The 16,467-nt window shown below is 33.3% G+C and overlaps 3 protein-coding genes across 3 annotated transcripts; 1 reads left to right on the top strand and 2 right to left on the bottom strand.

Moving 5' to 3' along the window:
* Window positions 1–290: 290 nt before the first annotated feature.
* Window positions 291–6,676, bottom strand: TRIADDRAFT_57895 (uncharacterized protein; the record flags this gene model as incomplete). The annotated part of the gene is made up of 19 exons (XM_002113913.1): window positions 291–350; window positions 453–604; window positions 688–775; window positions 1,434–1,535; window positions 1,632–1,682; window positions 1,980–2,123; window positions 2,211–2,318; window positions 2,409–2,506; window positions 2,611–2,717; window positions 3,138–3,202; window positions 3,273–3,314; window positions 3,482–3,526; window positions 3,624–3,688; window positions 3,754–3,824; window positions 3,959–4,002; window positions 4,237–4,312; window positions 4,449–4,495; window positions 4,833–4,988; window positions 6,572–6,676. 19 exons carry the CDS (start codon window positions 6,674–6,676, stop codon window positions 291–293), a joined length of 1,626 nt encoding a protein of 541 aa, XP_002113949.1.
* Window positions 6,677–8,063: 1,387 nt separating this feature from the next.
* Window positions 8,064–9,861, top strand: TRIADDRAFT_57894 (uncharacterized protein; the record flags this gene model as incomplete). The annotated part of the gene is made up of 2 exons (XM_002114231.1): window positions 8,064–9,297; window positions 9,785–9,861. 2 exons carry the CDS (start codon window positions 8,064–8,066, stop codon window positions 9,859–9,861), a joined length of 1,311 nt encoding a protein of 436 aa, XP_002114267.1.
* A 1,077-nt stretch (window positions 9,862–10,938) lies between these two features.
* TRIADDRAFT_57893 (uncharacterized protein) lies at window positions 10,939–13,094 on the bottom strand (the record flags this gene model as incomplete). The annotated part of the gene is made up of 6 exons (XM_002113912.1): window positions 10,939–11,190; window positions 11,383–11,589; window positions 11,824–11,951; window positions 12,145–12,229; window positions 12,450–12,537; window positions 12,751–13,094. The coding sequence occupies 6 exons, from the start codon at window positions 13,092–13,094 to the stop codon at window positions 10,939–10,941; spliced, it is 1,104 nt and encodes a 367-aa protein (XP_002113948.1).
* Between the last annotated feature and the right edge of the window lie 3,373 nt (window positions 13,095–16,467).

The following is a 16,467-nucleotide window of genomic DNA, read 5'->3' as shown; positions in this document are numbered from 1 at the left end:
GATACCATTATAACTTTGTATAATTCAGTAATAACTACTAAACTTAGCTTCAATATTTATACATCAATTATACTACTACTTATAAGGTGAATTAAAAAATGTACCACAGGCACAAAGTGCACTTTAAAATCATTGTAAAAAATAGGATATACCAATTTTATTTTACAAAAATTGTAATTAAAATAACTAAATTTTTGTACGCACTTGTGTAGTTATTAACACAATAGTGGTATGCGATGTTCGAATAAAAATACTGAATTTCTTATAACCTTGTATTTATATTCACATTACTATTCATATATAGTATATAGTAATCCATCAAAACATTCCAATAAACCGATTACTACTATCTATATGGATAAAAGAGATGGACAAAAGATTAGAGTTATTTCATTTTTTCAAGTAACGGGAAATTAAAACTAATATCGTAATCTTTACCTTCTTTTTTTTACCGGATTAGTAATAATTTGGTGTTTGATCTTAGATGGTGCTTCTTGTAGTCCAAAACTCTTCGCCAAATGGCCTAAATGTAGATTTCTTACATGGAAAATGAATTTCAGAGATTTAGAGAAGGTTCCATAGGCACGAATGTAAGATTGATAGGCTGTGAAAGAAAGATTGTGATAAGTAAGATGATTCAAAGGCAATATCTTAGAATCATCCACCATACAGTGATAATATAATTACCAGAGATAGCTTGAGTCTTACGTTCAGCCGATGAATTAACAAAATTTTCGATTGACATCTGCAAATCTGATGCAGCTAGCTGATAAGACTACAAGTATTTAAGGAGCATTGAGTGTTAAATTCATTTTGACGAAAATATTGTCAATTATTTCAACTGCAGTCGAGAGATTTAAATGGTGAACTTAGGTAATTATGTACGCATATGGCTTTTTACTACAGTATTAATTAAAGATAATTATAATTATTGCTAATGTAGGTTTACACTTGTGGGCTAGTTTATTACTTCTAACGTTCAATATGATCAAGGCAATAATGTAACATAAAGATATCCATATGCTTTGTTCAGTATCAATTATACCATATTTTTTCTTTTCGGTGGTATTAGACTAATTAACAGTTGGTCCATTCCGATTTCTGTAAAGCTTTACAATAAAAATCAGCGATTTAGAAATTGCTTATGTAAATAGCAGAAAATTTTCATCAGATTTTAATGAAGATTAAAAGTACCTAGAATCACATTTCTTCGTTATTTCATGCACAAAATCAACCTAATATACAATATTTTTAAGTCTTAAATAAATCTAAACAGGCTTAAACGTTTGCTTATCAAGAAGGTTAAACATGTATACAGTATGACAACCAGATCCCTTCATAGTGAAGAACTTGAAATAAACTACAAACGAGTATTAGATCATAGTTACGCCTAAGTTTTATTTCCCATATTTATTTATCCAAGAGCTGTATACCTCCGATGGAAGTAAAACTAGTAAGGATTTTCCCTTATAACCAATTCTAGCAGTACGACCGATTCGATGAAGATAATCGGTAACTTGAATAGGCGGATTATACTATAAATAGTTAAGACAATTGTCGGAATACCTGTTACTTATTTCAAGGATTTAACGTAAGTTTCAATTACGACGAATATACAAATATTGTAATACCTGTAAAACCCAATCGATATCAGGAATATCTAGTCCACGAGCAGCAACGTCCTGAGCATTTTTACATTAATATGTTAATGTGAACAAAAATGTTACTGATTTAGCATAATTGAACGTATCGTTTTGATTGTATACAGTCAAAAATGGTACGATAATAAATCTATGGATCCGCACCGTCGTTAATAAAATACCCTGGTTTGCCCTACAGAAGTTATTATACGTTGACGTCCGCTCCTACACCACATATTGTATGTATTAAGTGGACAACACGTAGATTAAATCACAAATTTATATAAATTAGAACACAACAGAGATAAAAGAAATAATCTTGTGAGGTTAAAAACTTACCTTTTGAGAAATATTACCATGTAACTTTGAAATCTCAATCTCATTTGTTAAGAATCTCGGCAAAAATTCGTTTAAAATGTTATAATAAAAGTTCACCGAATCACAAGTTGATAAGAACACTATCGATTTCGTTTTTTTGTTCTTCTATAAAATTTAAACAAGTTTCTTGTAAGCCGTTATCATATCACTACAGCACTCTTTTAGTGATAATTATTATAATAATAATTTTACCTTATGGCTATGAATAAAGAATGATATAAGTGAGATTAATCTTAATTTTGCAGGTATAACAACATAATGTTGCTGTAATTCGCTAGGTATTTGATGCACGGAATCACTCTAAAAAATTGTATCCATGTAGATTGAAATTTTATTCCATGTAACAGATACGATAACTATAAGGGTAGCTTAAACATTCGCTAGTGTTACCGGTATCGTAGTTGCGTTATATTCATCTTCCGGTATGGTGCTGGTAGCATCGATATAACAAGAATCTTGCAAGGCCAAACGAGCAAGTTGTTGCACCCCTGCAAGATATATTTAACTGTTTACTATGGCCGATAAAAATTATATTGCCGATTTGTATTGCTTTCTTGAAGGTACAATCATTTATAAATACTAAGGCTTCTACCTGCTGTTAAGGTAGCCGAAACAAGGATTGTTTGTCTTTGTCCACTCCCTGCATTTAAAGCAGTAAGCATGGTGTTTATGTCTTCTTTAAAGCCCAAATCTAACAATCTGCATTATAAGTTTAAAATGAAAAATTATTACCAAATGTTCTTGCAAAAACAAAGAAGAGTATCAATTTCGCCTCTAATAACTGCCAAATTTTTGTTATTAACCTGTCACATTCGTCTAAAACCAACCATTTTATGTTATCAAGTTGTAGACATTGCGTATTCTACGTTTATGAGGCATATGTGTTATTACGGCCAACATAGATAAATTACTTTGATGTATATAAATATTTTCATCTTTAATTTTAAACCTTAATATGATCTATGAGCCTTCCTGGAGTTGAAATCAGCACATTGATACCTTTACGAATTCTTAGAGTGTAAGCAATTTAACGATTAGCGATATTTAATAGAATAAAAATACATTACATATAGCCATATCATAAAATTAATGTTACATTCAAATAGTCAATGTGCCTACCTTGCTTTTTCAGACTTTTTTTTTTCTCCGCCTGTGACACAGCCAGGTACAATCCAGCAAAATGTCTAATTCACGAAAGCTCATTTTGTAAGAAGCACATAGTAAATTATCATAAATATTAGAATAGTTTCACACCTTCAGTAATTTATTAAAAATGGTCATTGTTTGTAAAGCCAGCTATATTATATTGAAAGGATTAAAAAGAAAAAAAATTTTAGTTTCGGAAAATTTATGGTTTTTAATTCAATCATTATAATACATTGTTATTAAACCAGTACCAGAACTGATATCCTACAAAATCATTTATGCACAAATTTGAAAAAATATACTCGTATATGATTAACCTCACGAGTTGGTAAGAGTATTAGAGCATATGGGCCATCAGATCTCTAGAATAAATTGCATCATATTAATTATTAATAGTAGGGATTGAGGCGGCAGGGTAAAAGTTAAACCGTGACGAAGGATTAAGAGAAGTATTCGTACCTGAATTTTAGGTTCAAGTTCTTGTAATTTGTTGACAATAGGTACAGCATATGCAATTGTTTTTCCTAACAAACAATAAGGTCAATTTATAGATAGCAAATATATCATTTATTTCGTCAAGAAATTGTACCTGTTCCAGTCTGTGATTGGATAAGACAATCACGTCCATTTAGTATTGACGGTATCGCTTTTCTTTGTACACTAAAAGAATATCAAATGGTATTGGTCGGTAGCTAATTACTTTAAGTTATTAAGGTAAGTTGTTATAATAATAAGGTATCAAAGTTTGTGTATGAGGCAGTGTTGAACACTGGTATTAACGTCACAAATTTTACCATGTCATTTTCTGATAATGGAAGTGTTGTTCTAAATGTGATACCTACAGGGTAACGAAAAAAGTTGTCTACGAAATGCATAGTACAATTTGCACATAGTTTATTACAGTAAGTAACGCAGTAATATGTAATTTCTGCTTTCAAGTATATCGTAAAATAATTAGTTATATATCTAATTACACAAGAAATGATTGCTAGTAAATAAATATAACTCATTAGTAATTTACTGTTAAATATTTTAACATGTATATTTTAAGATTGTGTTATACGTTACCTACCAATCTGGGTGATAGCGCGACGTTTGTAAATTCGACGTCAGTAAAGACTTGATGATGAGTTTTAAGCTTCTTCGAACTACGATAGAATGATAGGATGAAATGACTGTATACGGTCGTATTTATTGATGATTATTTTACAGAACATAGATTATATAAATAACCATTTTTAATTCAATTTTCTGAGGACACAGGTAGAGGTGTATTATAATTACCGTTGTACTTGAGGTATTTCTGGATTATTGGTAAATAGTGAAGAAATCTATAAATTGAATTAAATAAGTGAAATTAGTGATCTATGCACTAATTGTAATCATTTTATCTGATGTCATTTTGGTATATACATTTAATTAATAAATTATTTAATGGATTGAATTCTATTTGGTGTAATATTAGTTCACTTAAAATATCGAACTAAGAATAGTGTCAAGTACCAAGCAATCATTCTGCTGCTATTACAATATCTATAGACCAAGGAAATCGCTCGATGCTTAGGCTAAATTGTTATTATAGATTAATCATATCAAGATCTGATACTGACTGTTAATTATACCAATATTCTACCAAGAATTGACCAAGCTAATCTGTAATTGACCTACCCATTTAGTGGATTGAACAGTTCCCTTGTTCATATCTTCCCGAGAAGAATTGTCTGTTAATTTTCTTTTAAAATTGGATGTGTCTATGGTCGTTCGTGTTTTTGCTACGTCTTGTTGTTTAGTGACCATTTTGTTTGTTCGAACTCTTTTACTACCCTATTCATCAATCACAGAACACGAAATTGAAATTAATATCTACGCCGATAAAATTGTCCAGCTTGAGTACTAATAGGCTTTCAGATTTATTCCATTAATCGTCCTAGATCCAATCAAAAATGTTGTTACGATCTACAAGTGCATACATTACTGTATTGTTATTTACAGTATGAATATAATAAACCTAAATGACTTCTGCTTGATCGACTGACATCATAATACTACGGCCGTTAATAAATTTTACAATTATTACATCAATCGTCCTAGCATAGTTAAGACATACGTATATTTGTAGCTGCCTGAGTGTACTTAATTCCTAGTTATGGATAGCTTCTACGTGTTGGCGTGATATAGCTATACTAATGTTTAAGCCATCATAATCCTTTGGAAATAATCAAATATTGACTGTGGCTGATGTGTTAAATCTGACTAGAAATGCCTAGATATTGCAATTCATAACTTAGCATCAATCAACGTAATGACTACAAGAATTTCAAAGTGGAATTAGCTGTATCATACCTCTGCATGGCAAATGTTAGTTATAAATAATAGACGTAACTGTATGATCTAGAATGAATCAATTACTGCACTGAATAGCACGATGAAGTGCTGTAGTACTTAAATGCACTGCATTATAGCGCTACATCGTAACTCTAGCAGAAGCTATGACATACTCGTACTGCAATTGTATGGCCTCCAATGAATCAACTAAAGGATTGTACAGTGGAATAGTATTCTCTAAGCATGAATGAATCAACTAAAGGGTTGTCCAGAGGAATAGTATTTTTTAAAGTTTATACACGCTTACAAGTATGAATGAATCAACTCAAGCATTACAGTAATTTTAGGCTTAAAATAAAATAATCCATTATATTGGAGATCTAAGCTACTTGGCTATGATTTATTCTTGGCTTCATAGCATCGACTTTCATTGAGTCAAATTTCTTACTATATGAATTTGATCGTCTACGTGAGCCATAAAGGGCAGGATATCTGAAGCATTGCATGAAGAACGAACTGCTGACTAAGCTATGTTGTGCAGTGTCTTTATTATCAAGAATACCGTACATCGTTCTATTCAGATTATTCTGCTATTTTCAAGAGTAGATCAAGTACATTATTGCAATTGATAGATGTATCCGCGTGCGTTGAAGCCTACTGTGGAGGTAGATAAGGTAGATTCTACCATAAACTACTAGAAAATACCCACATGGGTATAGGCATAACCAAGGACACTCCGTTGTATCAATGCAAGTGAATGAATCAACTGGTGGATGACAGTGGATCGGTGTCTACAAATTAATTCATTAATTAATAATTCATAGTAACAGAATAGAACTGTTCAATTTCCACTCTATCTTACTATCAATGCATTCTTGATAGCATTGACTTGGAGTAAGAATTAATCAAATTTCTAATTATAATGCTATTCTTCGAGATTTTTTTTCACTGATTGAATGATTTCAATTAGTCTATGATATTCTAGTTGTATCAATGCAGATTGCCATGAATGAATTCACGTGGATTCATTCAATGGCCACTCTTACTTTAAAGCTACAGCTTAATACATCCAACTACTACACCTTGGATTTGTCTTTCTTTCTTGTAGGATCAGCTGTTGTTACCATTGGTGATGGATTACAGGTGATATTGAGTAATAAATTAGCGCAATCACCTTCTTCGGCCATGACGATTTGCAGATTTCTTGACTGTAGACTGACTGGCGGTTCCTGTGCAATCCAGATGGAGCTCTACTCTACAGTATGATCCCAAAGGTGCTCAGCTGTACCTGCTGTGAGTATTTCCTTCCAGTGGTCCGTGACAAAGTGCACAGAGTTCTACTGTGCTGTACTGTACTGTACGGTACAGTATGATCCCAAAGGTGCTCAGCTGTTACAGTACAGTGTACTGTACACAGTACAGTGTACACTACATGCTGCAAGTATTTCCTTCCAGTGGTCCGTGACAAAGTGTACTGTACACAGTATGATCCCAAAGGTGCTCAGCTGTACAGTACAGTACAGTACTGTACTGTTACAGTGTACAGTACTGTACACTACCTGCTGTAAGTATTTATTCCCTTCCAGTAGTCCGTAACAAAGTATCCAGAGCTCTACTGTATGACCCTAAAGGTGCTCAGCTGTACAGTACAGTACGGCCTGGCCTGTACCTGTTGTAAGTATTTCCTTCCAGTGGTCCGTGACAAAGTGTACAGTACTCCTAATTACAGTGTACAGTACAGTATACTGTACTGTCCACATTCTGTCCACGATTTTCATCCAAATGCTGTACACAGTACAGTATAGCGGCTGAGTTGGTTTTGTACAGTGTGGTATACAGTATGGTTTCAGTGGTAGCGTATAGTGGAATGACCAGAAAATAGTAAGCCTGCTCATTAATTTACACTCAATGGCCACTGGTCGTCCGTCCGCCCCTCTGGCTTACGTAACAAACATTGGGAACCGGTACTGTACCGCGCTGCGGCGTCGTGTATTACGCAATAACTTCTACTGAATACCGTTACTTAGAGACCCTCTATTTGGGTTTAATAAATGTAGATTAATAGAGGAATTATCGGATTAATGAGAACGACGACGGAATGCCACCGACGAATGGCATTGGTAACTTGTTGTTCTTCTGGAGCCAGTTGTTTGTTTATTTATTACTTAATTACTGAATGATGTCATTCATCGCTTCCCATCTTCAACCAAGATCCGAATAATTGAGCCTGATTGAGTGATATCAAATTTTGATGGCAGATTTAATCCACGGATAGTCTTCGCTGTTGAGAATTGAAGCGAGTTTAAACGAGGAAAAAGTATATTCTACGATACACCGATCCAACACTGTCGTATCGTGGATTTGCTAAGGATATCTACGCAATTTAGAACAATTTTCCAAGCCCAAAATCGCTTTGACCATTGCTAATCATACCATCGTCTTGGAGAGACTGATATGGCCCTTTCCATTGAAAATCATAACTTATTTGTAGACATCGATGAATGAATGGAATATATGTAGCACTTGTTATATTAAGATTAACGCTTCGTCCTTGTTAGTAGTTAGTCATTCATCATGTCCGTTACGCTAACCACAGACTCCGACTGCATCAATTCAATCAATGATGATCGAAATCAACAACATCGTCCGAGCCTATGGTCTCAACTTGGTTGCTGTTATCCTGTCCGATCTTTACGGGACTGTAGAAGTATTCGATTTATTTCGCAATGCCTTCATGCATCCATAGCCCTTACTTTTGTTGTTGTTGGTATGATTGAATTTATACGTCGCCGGCCACTTTTTGATGCCTTAGCCAATCATGAATTACCTGAGCGAATATTTGTTCGAGAATTTCTACAATCAGACAACACATTTAGACGATTTACTGACGCTCCAATATTGCTCTTTTTCTTCTTCTACTTTGGTGTGTGCTCTTGGAATCGCTTTACTGGTCGATCAAGTTGGTTAATGACAATTTCATTAATTTTTACTACTCTCATCTATCTATATATTAATTTATGGAATCAGCACGATTTCGACTGGAAATATTTTAAAACTCGTTTCAATGGTATTTTTGTACAAATCTATTCCATTTCTTTTACTATGGCCCTAGTTTTAACAACATTCCTCACTAAAAGGCGACGATTACCTTTTAAATTTAAAGCACATTTTCCCCTGTATACCTATAGCAATGCTCATGTTATCTGGAATTTAGTAGCATTATTTGTGGTTACATCAACTTGTCTTATCTTTTGGACTAGTCGGTTATATATTTCCTGGGTATGCGTTGAATCTTTGTGGAAAATTTCACTCTTATGCCAAGTAACTCCATCTGTTCAATGCTACTTATGTGATCAATGTGTTGATGCAGAATTGAAACGATGCGCTGATAATGCATCCAATATAGCGCTACACTGCTATCATCCAATATCAGCCGATATTGCCGACAAGAGCGCATTCTGCACATTTAACTATAACATTGGTATATTAACTTTTATTACAGTTTTTGCTTACGTCGGTGGTTTATGGGTATTTCTGCATGGTTTTTTAAGTGCATTTTTGCATTATACGGTTATCTTGGGTAGGTATATCTGGCAGAAAGCTAGAAAGAAATTTGGCACCAAACGATCCGGTGTTTTTCTATTCGAAAATGATCATCTCGATGTGGTAGGCAATCTTGATGATGATTCCAATACATTTAGCGAGAGTTCACTATTGAATGATCGTGACCTCAGTTGCAGTCAGAACTCAACTATTAATTGTAATCATGATGTAACTAGTAAAACTAATAATAATTGTTCGGAAAACGGTAAATTACTCGAAATAACTGTGCAATAGCTTGAACGATTGAGTTGATTCCATATACTGTAAATAGACGCGTATACCCTCAAGGCGTACCGGTAATCAATTAAACGAGCTTTATTTCTTCAAATAAATTAAAGTTACCAATAAACTTGATCTCTAGTTTCTGTATAAACTAAATTAGTGCTATACTTATTCTACTGTACTGTATGTGCTAAGTAGAGTCTATTTCCTCTCAGATATGTCATTAAGGATTACAGTCTTATTTTATCAGTTACGTGCCTATTAAAAATGCTTTACGAGATGTATAATCAAGTTGAAGTAACAGTCTACTTATGAAAAACCATTCTAAACCCAACCAACATAAGATAGTTACTGTGTTATCTACGTAATCTTGCTTGTTAAAAACTGTAAATGATATCACTGGTTATACTACAATTATTTAATCAGATGTATAAAGCTGCTCGTTTAATATGACTATTTTCTATTATTAGAATCATTAATCATTCCAGAACTATCATGCAAAAGTACCAAAGCGGTGTTTAGTGTTAGCTATAATGCCAAGTATTAACGGTTCGAACTAACACTAAATAACTTATTAGTAGAAAATTTTAATTATTGATGACTTTATTAATAAAATAATAAATTGTGTGATAATGATGCCGTCCGATTGGATTTGTAACTTGCTTGAATATTGTAAATATTTAGTAAAGATTCATGTTAGATTATAAGTTGAAAGCAGATTAACGTATGTTGTTTAAAGAATATCAGTTGGATCTTAGCAACTGCAGTATTATTAAATTATTCTGATCAAAATTAGCCCTCAAACTGATAAACATTATTTGTAGCCAACCTGGGATTTGTGGCGGAATCCTAACCGTAGTATTAGACATATAAGTAAAGGAGGAACTCTTGAATCTATTATAAACCTCATATATTACCATTACAGCGGAGTATGATTTTAATATTAAAACTGCCCGATGATTAGAGCAAGCTTTAATCCGAAGCTAAGTATTGATTTGTAGATTGCCGCTTTGCAAGATGATCGTTGTGTAGTTTAGATGCGTAAGATATAGGATATGTACAATTTCAATTAGAAAATCTACATGTATATGCAGTAGGTATTAAAGTATTGTAGTAGCTAGTAGTTTACATTTATTTTCCTTTTTGATTATCCTACACATACATTTTCATTCTAGAGTATTCCTTTACGAAAATGCGAAAATCTATACTGTAACAGACAAAAGTTAATTTTACCTCATTCAGTTACAGTAGTCTATTATATGAGAAGACTACAGTATCATAGCTTTCTCATTTCATATGAAAGTAAAAATGAAATCTCATCACAGTGTAAGTTTATTAGCAATGAAATGTTCTTCACAAGAAATTATTATTGATTAAACATTTGGTAGAAAAAAATCGAAGATGATGCTGATAATTAACTATCAAAATGTACGATTGGCTGGTTAATTACCAATAATACTTTTATATAAAATCGTTTTATAATTTTTATATTTCAGTAATTTACATTGGATCGTTTTACGATAGAGAGTTAACTATACAATTAGTATCAAACTCCAGTACGTTATAAACTGGTGTTCATAGATAATATCAAATACTTTTACTGTCTAGGACTGAAAACATGACGCTATGAATTTTCATGTATTATTCGCTGGTAATGTACTGCAATGATAGATTGAGGGACTGCCAAAGAAAATTCCAAAGCTACTAAACAATCAAATTCATACACAATTAAATCTTTACGATTAATTCGTAAGCTATCTTGTAATTGATCAATAACTTCTGTTAACTCCGTTTGCTTAATGTCAGCTGTCATTTTAATAGCTAGTAATAACGTTGCACCAGAAATTAACTTTCTGTTGGGTTTGTTAATTTTTCCCTACACAGTTGACAGAATAATAATTACATATAATTAATAATGCAGAGGTGTAGAACGATTTAAGAAATAATATTATAAATACCTCTTTAACTTTATATCTCATTATATTAACAAGTACTTGAAGAAATAAAGTATTGAAGATGGAATAAGACTTACCAAATATAATATAACGTTCATAAGTGGTATACGCACCTTCAATATTAGTTTTTCAAAATAAACGTAAGCGTATGCCACAGTGATTGCTTCTAATGAACATAAATCCACCGCAATATGATATAGCTCTCTTTTTAAACTACGCAATTTACTTAAAGTCAGATCTATAGTAGGAAATCTTCCCTTGAATCGTTCATTGAGATCTTTTTTGATATCGGAAGCTTTAGAATATTCTAAGACAGAAAACTGTCGTACCCATAAAGAAAATAGTAATAAAGTCTCGTTAAGGCTTCGTACAGAAAAGTTATATAAGTCAAGATACTGCAATTTACTTCAATTATTATTAATTAATAATAAAACTACCTTGACCTAATAACTAATATTTAAAATAGTTTACAAATAGTCAAATCTTGCATGGTTAAGGTAACAACTAATAATTACTGGTGCATAATGGTTGTAATATTTCGTTGATATACTAACCATCATAGATGGTAATCGCAATGTCACTCTGTGCTTTCCGGTACGAAGCTCTGGATCATCAAGAAGATTCGGATGATAATGAATGTTGCCGTTAGAATCTTCCAGCACTTCTTGAAACCATTGATTACCTGTTTTAATTGATTATATTATAATTAATAGAAATTGTTTAGCATTACCATGTACCATATAGGTTTACTGCAATAACTACATATAAACATCGGCATTCCGTATTTGTTTTCATACTACCGTTAGATTTAATTACATTAGCATTAACAATAGCTTTAAAAAATGTGGATAATGAGATCAAGAAGTAGTACTTACTAAATCGTGCTGATAAATTGAGTTCTAACGATTTAAATGTTTGCTGTTTACCCTTTGGCGTAAGTAGTAGCCTGTAGGAAATTGCCTGTAGAAGTCAAGATATGTACAGTAAATCCAGTTTATATTGTGCATATTTCTTGCGTTTATGTAAGAATATTAGATGGAATACATGTAATCTAATTGTGAGTAAGGGGTAACTTTAGCTCAAGTTAAGAATTATTCAACAAGTTTATAGAACGTTTTATACAGTAGTTCAAAAATTAGCAAAGTCCACAGTATAAAGACATGACCAATGCAAATCTTACCGGTCGTTCAATTAGATTTTGAGTAACATCAGATAAGGAACGTCTCATAGTAATCGATTGTCGATGTCTGATTATAGAAGTATCTAATCTATTGACGAAAACACAATACCGAAAGACGATGTTGTTAAATTGATTAAAAAGGATTCATTTTAAAGGGAATTTATTTGCTACTCAAAGTGACTCATTCATCCTATCATTTTAGCACAGTATAACCTCTACTATACGAGTATATTGAGATAGTCTATAGTGTGTAAGACAAACATTTTGATATCTAAAAAATAGAGTATGAGAAATAGCGTACAATGCATTATCTTTAGAATATGGAATGACAGAGAATACAGCATACGGTAGGCATTTTGTAGTGCTTAGAGCGATAGGGTTTAGATAACTTAGGCGCAATTGATGCTTGTCCTTTAATTTACTCTGATCCATGGTCTGTTTTATCTGTCTTTCGTCTGATTGTTGATTAACTTGCTCAATCTTGGTAGTTAGTTCGTGACTCGGTTGAACAGAGTCAACATAAGAATTATCTTGATCGTTTTGGTTATCATCATCATCGACGATTGGTGTATCAAATTCATTACGAGTGCCATCCAGTGAGATATTGTGCAAGAAAGAAAGTGCAGCTTGATGTCTTGATGTCATGATAGTGTGTTGAATGCTGAGCTATCGGTACGGAAAGTAGGTTGGCTTCGCCTTTACAGCAATGCTTGTAAATATGGTTAGATCGAGTTAATTGCAATACCGTAGTATGCTATTTGCCAATGAATGGTTTTCTGATAGTTTTGCTTAAGTAAAGGGTACAGCTTTGAGAAAAATAATAAGTATGAGTATTTATGGCAGTTAACAGCAGCAAAAGTGGAAATAAAATGCGCTGGACAAGATTAATTAAGAAAGATGAATTGAAAGAGTGCAATTTGTTTCACTGGTACGAATACGAGTATGAATGGTTAACGTTACTTTTTCTTCTGAACTACACAACTGAGTTGAAAGGGATCAATTTTGATTGTATCACTGCATTTTCAGATAGAATTGAGTTCAATAGAATCGCAATAGCCGATTAGATCAAGTGCATATTTGATTGCGTTAGTGCAAATGATTTGCAAGATAGATTCAATTCAATGCTGATAGGTTAACGAGTGATTATAAATCGAATCAGTAGTTGAACGATAATATTGGACTACTGAATAAGATCCAGCGTCACTTCGTACCGTGAGCACAATAACAATGTTGCAATCGAACCAAGATGAAATGTCGATCTTTTTTTCAGGTAAAGAACGATGATTAACACAAGAAAAATGTTGGGAAATTAAAGAGCAAATGACCGCTTTATGGTATTAATTAATGGATGAAAATGCTGCCTATCGAATAGTGGCAGGTAATTACAATACGATAGGATTTCAATGTTGATATCATTGGTATCATGTTATCTTTTTTCTGACTGTGAAATACAAGAAAAAGTTGTCGTCCAACTACTCAATACCAAGTATAAAGTATTGACCAAGATAGAAATGAATGCTTGCCAATTGATTTCTTGGTTTAATGTAAAATTGGGCAATATTAGCTGTAAAATTGTAACCTATTTTTCCCTCTGTTGATTTTGCTCTGAACTCTCGTCTCAATGATTGCTGTCATTAATGAATTATTACACCACTGTAATAAGGCAACATACGACGACGCAGTCTTATCATGGATAGCATTATTTCGACCAAAGTATTGTTCCAAACTTGTTCGCTCTCGCTGATGTAATGTTGAATGACTGAAATAATAACTTTGAACGAGTTGATCAGTTGATGGCTTTGGGATTTGCAGCTAGGGAATAAATAATTTTTGACTGGAGGATAACGTCAGTGTCTCATCACCAGATTTCTCAGACTTCGACCACAGTGACAGTACACTGTACAACACTGTACTGTACACTGTACAGCACTGTACTGTACACTGTACGGTACAGTACTGTAATGGAAACAAAAGCTGCACAAGTTGATGCCAGGTCTAAGTTGATGCCATATTATCACGTCAATCGAAACCATACGGTAGACTGTGTAATACTGTACGTCACATTCTGATCAGTGTACAGTACATAAAGTACTGTACATTGTACTGTAATTTACAGTGTATAAACAAAAGCTGCACATTACTGCACAAGTTGATGCCATACTGTATTATCACGTCAATCGAAAGATTCGAAACCATACGATAGACTATCCACCCATCCGTCACTCTGATCAGCGTACAGTACATATACTACTGTATATTGTACTGTAAAACACAGTGTACAGTACTGTAATGGAAACAAAACAAAAGCTGCACAAGTTGATGCCATACTGTACGTATTATCACGTCAATCGAAACCATACGGTAGACTGTCCGATTGCATTGAATCTGTCCGATCACTGTCCGATTCCAGTAAAATCAATCTTTCCTTTATTTGTGATGAAGTTATGCAACATTATCACGTCCACGAAACCATACAGTACTGTACACTACTGTACAGTACTGCACTATGAACTTCCAGAAATATCCTACGGTACTTGTACTGTACACTGTACTGTACAGTACAGTACAGTACCCCGAGCTAAGTTGAAATACTGTACAGTACAGTGTACAGTACTGTACTGTGTGGAAGACAGTGGTAGTGGATTTTCTTTATTGCCATTTCTTGCGGGTATTTACCATGGACTACTGGAAGGTCTCCTTCTAGTAGTCCATGATATTGACAAATATGACGTACTTTTTAGTTGCATGTTTTCTTATGCCATAGTGTACAATTCACGAGTAATATGATTCACCATACTATTGTACAGGATAGCGTTTTAGTGCTAATGGATACAGTAAAATGGATACCTTCGCCATAACGATTTACATACTATATACTACAACAGTAATACTGTACAGGATAGCGTTTTAGTGCTAATGGATACAGCAAAATGGATACATTCGCAATAACGATCTACATACTATATACTACAATAAAATTCTGTGAGTAGTAGCTATAGCTAGCTATTATTATGATTACTAGCTAAAACGTCCTACCCTTCGCCGACCGAACTATTACTGTACACTACAATACGTATAATTGTATTTTGCTTGTCTAGTCTCGTAATTTACGGACCGCGACAAGCAGTCCTGTACTGTATTTTAGTACGATCCATAGTATCAACACTCGCTATTTTAAAAGATAGATAGGATGATGATTATTAATTATTATAATTATGAATGAATTCTTCTTAAAGTGGCAGGGCTATAAATACAGCACAGTAAACTACTTTCAACAGACAGGAAATCATTACAAGTCAATGTGTGACACAATATTTCAAAACGAAACCGATATCATAGCATGCGAGAATAGGTAGAATACAGATGCCGTTGTCGATTACAATATTCATACAGTACTATACGAGCGTGTATAATGGAGTTATTGTTCAAACATTTTTCTTGCTATATATAGACTTACTGGTACTAGATTTATTATGATTATTTCCAGATAGATCCAGATATAATTTCTCCCTGATATAACTGAAATTAAAATGATGTATACAAATACTGTACATCACAAAATGCTATAATGACAATTTGTAATTTGAAAATGCTTACAGTTAGCAAAGTTTCTCATGTTATTGTTTAGCCGTTGGTCAACGAGAAATGCTTAAAATCTCTGGATATTCGTGACTTCTGATGATCTGAAAGCTCAACTATCGATATAATATTATAAGTTTTAGCCTACTTGTACATGTAATATTGTTTTACTGCTCAAATTTGAGTAAGGAATACTTGATACCTAGTAGATTGGTTTACCAGCAAATGGCCTGATGCCAGACTAAACGGCAGTTTGCAAATTTTGAGATGACGCTAGGTCAGCATCCAGAATCATAGGAAAGAGATCAACTGAATATCGGAATATCGTGATTATAAGCGCAGCTAGTGCTCTTGAGTTCAATGTCCTCGCGTACCAATGATATGCGTGTTTACTAGCTACTTACATGCTTACAATTTCAGTCTGGCTATACATTAAATC

Source organism: Trichoplax adhaerens, genomic scaffold, assembly GCF_000150275.1.
Source record: "Trichoplax adhaerens TRIADscaffold_7 genomic scaffold, whole genome shotgun sequence".
Taxonomy (NCBI): domain Eukaryota; kingdom Metazoa; phylum Placozoa; class Uniplacotomia; order Trichoplacea; family Trichoplacidae; genus Trichoplax; species Trichoplax adhaerens.
This window is presented reverse-complemented; position numbering and strand designations above follow the sequence as displayed.